This window comes from Pseudophryne corroboree, chromosome 2 (assembly GCF_028390025.1).
Source record: "Pseudophryne corroboree isolate aPseCor3 chromosome 2, aPseCor3.hap2, whole genome shotgun sequence".
NCBI classification, from domain to species: Eukaryota; Metazoa; Chordata; class Amphibia; order Anura; family Myobatrachidae; genus Pseudophryne; species Pseudophryne corroboree.
The window spans coordinates 233,328,037-233,338,272 of NC_086445.1; the positions used below are offsets into that span (position 1 = coordinate 233,328,037).

A 10,236-nucleotide genomic window follows, 5' to 3' on the forward strand; every position below is an offset into this window, starting at 1 on the left:
TACTTACAAGTCAGTCACTCACTGACACTGAGAGTCGCAGACTAGTACTGCTGCTGCTGGAAAAACGAGTGACGTGTCAATGTTGCTGCCGACCGCCTGCCAGTATTGAATTTGTCTTCCTAAGAGGAACACTGGCTGCATGCTGATCCTCATCAGTGGCTGGCATTGGCATAGCATAGAAGGAGAGAGGTGGGCATGTGGCGGGTGGGCGTGCGAGCAGCATGACTTAATCACATCACATCATACTGTTTTTGTACATGGAGGTGGAGCTGGGAGTTTGAAAGCCGCTGGCAGTGGCACCCTTGATTAACCCAGGCGTCTGGTCAGTAATACAGTCCTGACAGGGTGCAGCGCAGAGGAGACAGTAATCTGCTTGCTCGGCGATCGCTACATCAGGCATGTGAGATCAGGGTGCCAGACATTAGGGTGTGCCTATGCGCACCAGGCACCCCCCCTGCGCACACCTATGTGTCTACTGCGCCCTAAGTGGCTGCAAAGTGATAACCCGAAGAGGTCGCGCTACCTCAGACACAATATACACAAAACTCGAAAGGAGGATATCACTTAAGCACATTCTCAATCCCACTTTGAGGGACGTCTGATCAAAGAGAGAAACAGGAACCACACTGAAGGACTTCCCTCATAAGTGAACTGGTTAACACTTTCCAATCTAATAGGACTATGGTACGGGTATTTAATCTCAAAACTGTGGTGGGATTGAGTGTGCGCAGAAGAGAGATCCTCCTTTTCAGATGGGTTTTTCTTCCATTTTTCAGTGTTTGGGAGCAAATGGTCGATTGTCATTTGCTCTCATCCATTACCAGAGTTTCATTCCAACCAGCTAGATCTTACAGATATGTGCCAGATTATTGTATAGTGTATGCCTTGAGGACTGAGAGAGCTTTATATTCTCCCACACTATAATACAATCATTTCCTGTTTCCCCAGATTTTTATTCCACCTGTGTTTGTCTATGAAACTTGGATTCCACGTGTAGAATAGCTGTCAGCTGCTAAGAATGTCAAAATATACCCAAGATATTAAAGAAATCCACAATATTCACCTTTATGTTTAGGCTATCGGTAAATCCCAATTATTGCCTTATTAGTAAAGCACCTTTACCATAATATCATGATCTGCTTCTAAATCCATCTATACTGTATATGAAGCATGGGTCATACAGTATAATGTGCTCTAACTGTTGTGTGTGCTGTATTTATAGATATGAGGTCACTGGAAACATTTTTGCAATCAGCCAACCCAAGAGCTCACATGGTGTCAGACTGCATGGAACATGCTGTGACTGCTGTCTACCCCTGGACAAGATACTCACCTGGATGGGACTGCAAGCTCTTCTACCTCCCTCTGTCCTACCTCCCTACTGTCCTATCTGATTATGTGCTGTGCCGCTCAGCACCCAAACCAGCTTGTATGTGATCAGTGGCGTTGGAACAGGAAAGGTGGGGGGGTCCGCAAAGGGGGCAGCATGCCCCACCCAAACATGTAAGAGACGCAGCTACTGGGGAGGGGGAGCGCTTACCTCCGGTTTCCCGCTGAGAGACTCCTACTTTAAATCTGCCAGTGGCGCTGCTGTGTGCTGCCCCCTGTCCTGTCCTAGTCGGTTTTTCACTGATGCACTACTGGGAGGAGGCATAATGCATCCCTGAACAGTGAACTGAAGAGCCGGTCAGGACACAGGATGGGGCAGAACGCTGCGGCGCCGGCGGCAGCCTTTTTATAGTAGGAGTCTCCACGGGGATCGATCCGGAGGTAAGGGGGTGAGTGGGGGGGTGAATCGGGAAGGGGGAGCCCCAAGATTTATTTTTTACTATGCCCCCCCCCCCAACCACAAACCATTCCAGTGCGCCCCTGTATGTGATTGTCATCAGAACACAATGCAGCAGCATGATACTGCATGACCTCCTATAGCTAAATGGCATTTGTATCACTAAATATAAGTTTATAATTTCAGAAAGAATCCATCCAACAATGATTCAAATTTTGCTATGAATACATTTGGATTATTCAATAAAAATGAAAAATGCACTTTCTGATTAGGTCCTAAAATAATTTAGATTGTAAAGCGCTACGGAATTTGCAGCGTTATATAAGAAACCGTAAATAAATAAATATCACGGAAGATATATTTGTAATTAGGAGCCCACTTACAGTAGTCATCCATGGTTCTCCCCTATAATATTCTACATGTAATATATATTTCCCATGGATCAAGCTGACTGACCACTGTTCAGTAGCTCTGAGAGTAAATATCACGAATAGTATATAACCTATCAGAAAACAGTCTAAGTAAATGGAAACAATCCTTTCATGCATAGAGGTCACTACAGTGGCAGCTGTTAAGTCTTTATTTCCCAGAAAAACTACCCTTTGACTAGGGATGGCCATCAACTACTGATTATTCCTAATCAGTGATGGTTTGTCATGGCCAATGTTGAATGCTTTTACCATCAATTTGGAGAGAACCAGATGGTTTCCCTCCATTGATGGCACAGCATAAACATATATATTTTGTTGTTGCAAGGTTTTGTTGCAAGGTGCCGGGACCTGGAGCATAGCTCTGCTACTGACATCCATGAAGCACCTTCCCTGGGAGGTGATTGGCCCGCGGGTCATTCACTGAGAAAACGGGGATCACCATCAATGAGTGAAACTACCAATGGTCTACCATAGCATAGTTGGTGACCATCAATGACCACTCACCGTTTTCACCATTCATGGCAACAATTAATGGCGAGCACACCAATGGCCATCCCTACTTTTGACATCACTAGTGCATTGTGTCCTCTTTTTCTTCTACCAAACTTGAAGGTATGCCACCTAGTGGCAGCTTTTAATTCCTACAAAAACAATAAGGTCAAAATAAAATGGATGAGAAAAGTTTACCAGCCACGAGCACTTCAGGGATTTCTGTAAAATATTTTTACTAAAAGTTAGCAGGGCATGTAATAAATAAAAATAAAGTCAATGAGAGTAACATTTAGGGCATAATATGGTAGATGTTATGATCAAATATTCTATTTTACGGTGATGATGTAAAATCTTATGTCCACTTTAGTGGACGTCATTCAATACAGAGAGCCATACTGCGTGCAAAAGGTTGATCCTGGCATATAGGCTTATTCTAAGTTTTTCCTCATATAATAGCCATGTATGCCTGTTATGACAGCTGCTAGCATTATATTGTTTCATTGTTATCCTAACTCTTTTAGATTGTAAATTATTTAAAATTATTAGTAGTAGCAGCTGTGGTACTGTAGTAGTGACAGATGCTTTATTAGTATTGTTTGTTTTCTCCAGACATCAAGAGCATCTAGCAACAGGGTTAGGTACAGAGTAATATAACACATGGGGGGAGTGGATCTCCTAAATCAGTTTGTAGCGATGTACCCAACATCTGGTCTATATATCTGCACTAAAAAGGTCTACAGTCAATAGGTTGACCACTAATACCCCTTTCACATCACAAAAATAACCCGGTATTGACCCGGCATATTGCCGGGTCAACACGGGTCAGAGTGAGATGTGAAAGGGGCCTTGGAGAATTCCTGGGTCGCCTAACCCGGTAATTCAACCCGGGTAATAAGAAGGGTTATTCCCGTGTTGAATACCAGGTCAGTGGCTGTGTAAACGGGCTCCCGGATTGATGCGACCTGGGATCCGTTCTGTACATAGGGAGAGGTGGCGCGGAGATGAGCTCATCTCCCAGTGCCTCCCCCGCCCCCACTGCCGGCTCCACCCCCACCGTTATGGCATCCGACCCGGCATATTGCCAGGTCGGGAATTCAGCACAGAGGCTCCAATGCCAGATCCCACCCGGGAAGAACCCGTTTCCAATTCTCTGATGGGATCCGGCATTGGAGATGTGAAAGGGGTATAATGGTAGACCACTAAAAGGTTGACAGGATCAAAAGGTCAATGTGACAATGGTCAACATACATAAGGTCGACACAAGTTTTTTATTTAAAAAATTTTTTTTTACTTTTTCACACTTTACCATCCGTGTGGACTACGATTAGACATAGTAATCTGTGCCAAGCGCAGCTGTAGCGAGGCACCTTGCCTGAAGCATGGTGAGCAAATGTGGTACACTAGTGGGACTTGTTTGTGGCAGAAAAGTGACAAAACACCCCTAAAAAAAACTGAAAAAAGTGTCTAACGTTTTTGTCGACCATTTCCATGTCGACCTTTTGACCCTGTTGACCTTTTCTACAGGCTATTTATTCTATGTCGACCTTTTAAACTTGTGAACTTTTTGACCCTATCAACCTAATGCACATCTACCATTAATGGTAGACCTACTGACTGTAGACCTTTTTAGCTTAGCTCTAATAATCCATACCCGATGTACCCACACAGATGCAAAATTTGGATATGGTGAATTTCAAATGTTCTTTCACTTTCTTGATGCGATTTGTATAAACACATGTCTGCTGTATCGAATGTCTGTATTCAGTGACAAGAATCAATTGAATTTCAAAGCATCCGTTGCTTGAACATTGTTCAAAGATGGCTCTAAGGAGCAATGTCAAAGAAGTAGACTGCCTCCCTTTAAGTGCAGGGCCATGTCAAAAGCACCATCATAAATCCAGTTCAGTGTGGGAAATAACTGACCAAAGCCTATCGATGCAAAATGTGCTAACAGGCATAGGTGTCGGAACAGGGGGACAATGGGCAAAGGGGGCGGCTTGCCTCCCAAAATATGTGAGAGGTGCCAGTCAATATACTGGGTCACAGGACAAAATGCAACCACCATCTAGCCTCATCACAGGCAGTGTCAGGATGGATATAATCACCACAGCCCTTCTCCGTCCGTCTCCCAGGTCCAGCTCCTACAGTGTGTGGCTAGTTAGTGTGGGCTGGCCCCTCCTCTGAGACCAGCCCTGCACCCTTCTCACCTCCCACTTCATATGTTTCTCCTTTCTTCCTCCTCCTCTCCCCCTTCATCTTTTTTTTTCTCCCCCACCTCACATATAAATCTGTCAAGTAGGTTGAGTGGTGGGTAGATCCAGCTGCCCGAGGGGTTGACATTCAGCAATTTAGAGGTACCAAAATAAAATTACTGTATAGCTTGCCCCCCAAAACCTAAAAACGTTGTGGAGCCCCTGCTAACAGGTGGCACATGCAGCTTGTAAATATAAAGCTAAGTACATCTGCATGCAGTGTCTCGAGCCTTTGTGCCCATGGTCCTTCTCCAACTTTCACACCAAGCATTAAATTGCCAAATTCAGTTTGTGAAAACGCCTAACTTGTTAGATATGAAGCAAATGCAGAAGCCTACCATCATCTGAACCCTGTGTGTATGCACGGGGGAGATCCCCACACCAGCCTGTCGCTCACCTATGCTGCTTGCTCACCCTCTGCTCAGGTCCCTCGCACTGCTCCACCACACATCACTTCACTCTTCATCATCTCCATGACGGGTGCCCGCTGATCACTCCGTGACGCTGCCATCTTGTCCACGTGGCTCCTCACCTCCTGGTGCCTTGGCTGCCCTATGGGATCTCCCTCCTGACATGCCCTGCTGCCATTTCTGGTCCTAATACTGGGTACCCCCCAGGTGGAATATATATCAGGCATGTGGGGCTTCACCTTGAGCCACTGGGCCCATCCATTCAACGAGAGCCACTGAAGTGGGGCACACTGCAAGCTCTATTTAAAATATTCACCACCCCGAAATCCTGTGACTCACATGATACACATTGTGGCAACAAGTGGACACATCTGTAGTGTGTAGTATTTGATAATTTATTTTCAAGCGGTGCAATCAGGTCTTGGCCTACATTTGTGAAAGCTGTATTCTAAGGATGCCATTCCAAGGATGCAGTGTTAGAACTGGAATTGATGGAATCCCATCTCTCCTTTTCTTCATAGGTAAAAACCATCTTCACATTTACAGTGGGGCAAAAAAGTATTTGGACAGCCACCGATTGTGCAAGTTGATACACTTAAAAAGATGAGAGGTCTGTAATTTCCATCATAGGTACCCTTCAACTGTGAGAGACAGAAGCTGAAGAAGAAAAAACCCAGGAAATCACATTATAAATCATACAAACAATTTACTTGTATATTCTTGTGGAAAATAAATATTTGGACACATACCAAGCAGCAAGATTTCTGGCTGTCACAGACCTGTTACTACTGCTTTAAGAAGCTCTTCTATCCACCACTCGTTACCTGTATTATTGGCACCTGTTTGAACTGGTTATCTGTATAAAAGACACCTGTCCACACCCTCAAAAGTCAGACTGCTACGTCTCCACCATGGCCAAGACCAGAAAGCTGTCTAAGGACGCCAGGGACAAAATTGTAGAGCTGCACACGGCTGGGATGAGCTACTCAGTAATAGGCAAGCAGCTTGGTGAGAAGAGATCAACTGTTGGCGCAATTATTAAAAAATGGAAGAAATACAAGATCACTGACAATCTCCCTCGACCTGGGGCTCCATGCAAGATCTTATCTCGTGGAGTATCAATGATTTTGAGAATGGTGAGGAATCAGCCCAGAACTACACGGGGGGGACCTGGTCAATGACTTCAAGAGTGCTGGGACCACAGTCACAAAGGTTACCATTAGTAACACACTACAGCGTCATGGATTGAAATCCTGCAGTGCCCGAAAGGTCCCCCTGCTTAAGCCACCATTTGTCCAGGCCCGTCTAAAGTTTGCCAGTGACCATCTGGATGATCCAGAGGAGGATTGGGAGAATGTAATGTGGTCAGATGAGAGCAAAATCAAACTTTTTTGTATAAACTCCACTCGCCGTGTTTGGAGGGAGAAGAATGATGAATGGCATCCCAAGAAAACCATACCCACTGTGAAGCATGGGGGTGGAAACATCATGCTTTGGGGCTGCTTTTCTGCAAAGAGGACAGGACGACTGATCCGTATTAAGGAGGGGATGAATGGGGCCATGTATCGTGAGATTTGGGGCAAAAACCTCCTTCCTTCAGTAAGAGCATTGAAGATGGAACGTGGCTGGGTCTTCCAGCATGACAATGACCCCAAACACACTGCCCGGGCAACTAAGGAGTGGCTCCGTAAGAAGCATTTCAAGGTCCTGGAGTGGCCTAGCCAGTCTCCAGACCTCAACCCAATAGAAAATCTGTGGATGGAGTTGAAAGTCCGTGTTGCCTGGCGACAGCCCCAAAACATGATAGATCTAGAGAAGATCTGCATGGAAGAGTGGGCCAAAATACCTGCTACAGTGTGTATAAACCTGGTCAAGAACTACAGGAAACGTTTGACCTCTGTAATTGCCAACCGAGGTTATATTACAAAGTATTGAGTTAAACTTTTTCATTGTCCAAATATTTATTTTCCGCAAGAATATACAAATATAAATTGTTTAAAAATCATACAATGTGATTTCCTTGGGTTTTTTTTTCCTCCAGATTCTGTCTCTCACAGTTGAAGTGTACCTATGATGGAAATTACAGACCTCTCATCTTTTTAAGTGTATCAACTTGCACAATCGGTGGCTATCTAAATACTTTTTTGCCCCACTGTATATATCTGGGTTTTTGCCAGAACTCTGGTATTTTGTGAACCCAAGTTTGGATCTATGTGTGGTTCTGTGATAGGCTCATGATGCAGAAACTCAATGGACATAGATGCATCTTGTGCTTGAAGAACACAGAGAGATGATACAACTGTATCTTTAGGAATATTTATTATCAATTGCATGGAAAAAATAAACTTGAAACAGTCTAGGTTTTGGACAAAGTCTGTGCTTAGGAAATAACTGGGACAGACGACAGCATGAAGAAGTATTAATTTGAACTGGACTGAAACTGGTGGGGAAAGTGGGATTGGAGTTCGTTTGGAAGCTGTTTAACTCGAACTGGACCGGAGCCGAAGAAACAACTGGAACTGGAGTCAGAACTTGGAAACAGTTATACCTGACCCAGACTGGACACGGAGAGACAGCTGGAACTGGAGTCAACCTGGAAGCTGATGTACTTGAACCGGACTGGAACCGGAGAGACAGCTGGAACTACAGTACACACAAGTAAACCCTGGATGGATTGCTCTGGGACTGGAATAGCAACACACTCTAGAACACAATGGAGAGAAAAATAAGATTTTACTTACCGGTAAATCTATTTCTCGTAGTCCGTAGAGGATGCTGGGGACTCCGTAAGGACCATGGGGAGAGACTGGCTCCGCAGGAGACATGGGCACTTTAAGAAAGAATTTAGTTCCTGGTGTGCACTGGCTCCTCCCTCTCTGCCCCTCCTCCTGACCTCAGTTAGAGAACTGTGCCCAGAGGAGATGGACAGTACGAGGAAAGGATTTTTGTTAATCCAAGGGCAAGATTCATACCAGCCACACCAATCACACCGTATAACTTGTAATAACAATCCAGTAAACAGTATGACAATAACATAGCATCAGTTCATGCCCGATGCAACAATAACGTAACCCTTATTGAAGCAATAACTATATACTAGTATTGCAGAAGAAGTCCGCACTTGGGACGGGCGCCCAGCATCCTCTACGGACTATGAGAAATAGATTTACCGGTAAGTAAAATCTTATTTTCTCTAACGTCCTAGAGGATGCTGGGGACTCCGTAAGGACCATGGGGATTATACCAAAGCTCCCAAATGGGCGGGAGAGTGCGGATGACTCTGCAGCACCGATTGAGCAAACATGAGGTCCTCCTCAGCCAGGGTATTATACTTATAGAATTTTGCAAAGGTGTTTGTACCCGACCAAGTAGCAGCTCGACACAGCTGTAGTGCAGAGACCCCTCGGGCAGCCGCCCAAGAAGAGCCCACTTTCCTAGTGGAATGGGCCTTGATCGATTTAGGTAACGGCAATCCTGCCGTAGAATGCGCCTGCTGAATCGTGATACAGATCCAGCGAGCAAGAGTCTGCTTTGAAGCAGGGCCGCCAAGCTTGTTGGCTGCATGCAGAACAAACAGTGCTTCTGTTTTTCGGACTCTAGCCGTCCTGGCTACATAAATTTTCAAAGCCCTGACCACATCAAGGGACTCGGAATCCTCGAAGTCCCGTGTAGCCACAGACACCACAATAGGTTGGTTCATATGAAAGGATGAAACCACTTTTGGCAGGAATGTGGACGTGTCCGCAATTCCGCTCTATCCATATGGAAAACCAGAAAGGGGCTTTTATGTGATAAAGCCGCTAATTCCGACACTCGCCTAGCCGAAGCCAGGGCTAATAACATGACCACCTTCCAAGTGAGATATTTAAACTCCACCGTTTTCAGTGATTCAAACCAGTGTGACTTTAGGAAGTCCAAGACCACATTAAGGTCCCAAGGCGCCACCGGAGGCACAAACGGAGGCTGAATATGCAGTACTCCCTTAACAAAAGTCTGAACTTCTGGGAGAGAAGCCAATTCTTTTTGAAAGAAAATGGATAGAGCCGAAATCTGGACCTTAATGGAGCCTAATTTGAGGCCCAAATCCACTCCAGTTTGTAGGAAGTGAAGGAAACGGCCCAGATGGAATTCTTCCGTAGGAGCATTCCTGGCCTCACACCAAGAAACATATCTTCGCCATATACGGTGATAATGTTTTGCTGTTACTTCCTTCCTAGCCTTTATCAGCGTAGGGATAACCTCAACCGGAATACCTTTTTCCGCTAGGATCCGGCGTTCAGCCGCCATGCCATCAAACGCAGCCGCGGTAAGTCTTGGAACAGACAGGGTCCCTGTTGCAACAGGTCCTGCCTTAGAGGAAGAGGCCACGGATCTTCCGTGAGCATTTCCTGCAGATCTGGATACCAGGTCCGTCGTGGCCAATCTGGAACAACGAGGATTGTTCTCACTCCTTGTCTTCTTACTATTCTCAACACCTTGGGTATGAGAGGAAGAGGAGGAAATACATAGACGGACCGGAACACCCACTGTGTCACAAGGGCGTCTACCGCTACTGCCTGAGGGTCTCTGGACCTGGCGCAATACCTCTGTAGCTTTTTGTTGAGGTGGGACGCCATCATGTCTATCTGTGGCAGTTCCCACCGACTCACAATCTGTGCGAAGACTTCTGGATGAAGTCTTCACTCTCCCGGGTGTAGGTCGTGTCTGCTGAAGAAGTCTGCTTCCCAGTTGTCCACTCCCGGAATGAACACTGCTGACAATGCGCTTACATGATTCTCCGCCCAGCGAAGAATCCTGGTAGCTTCCGCCATTGCCGCTCTGCTCCTTGTGCTGCCTTCGCGGTTTACATGAGCCACTGCGGTGAT

General features: G+C 45.7%; 1 protein-coding gene across 1 annotated transcript in view; it reads left to right on the forward strand.

Moving 5' to 3' along the window:
* The window catches only part of LOC134991356 (17-beta-hydroxysteroid dehydrogenase type 6-like), a 38,219-nt gene extending 33,802 nt beyond the window's left edge, over positions 1-4,417 (forward strand). Inside the window, exon 6 of the mRNA XM_063950739.1 lies at positions 1,223-4,417. Coding sequence (XP_063806809.1) covers positions 1,223-1,437 — 215 coding nt within the window. The 3' untranslated portion in view covers positions 1,438-4,417. The remainder of the gene's footprint in view (positions 1-1,222) is intronic.
* Positions 4,418-10,236: the final 5,819 nt, after the last annotated feature.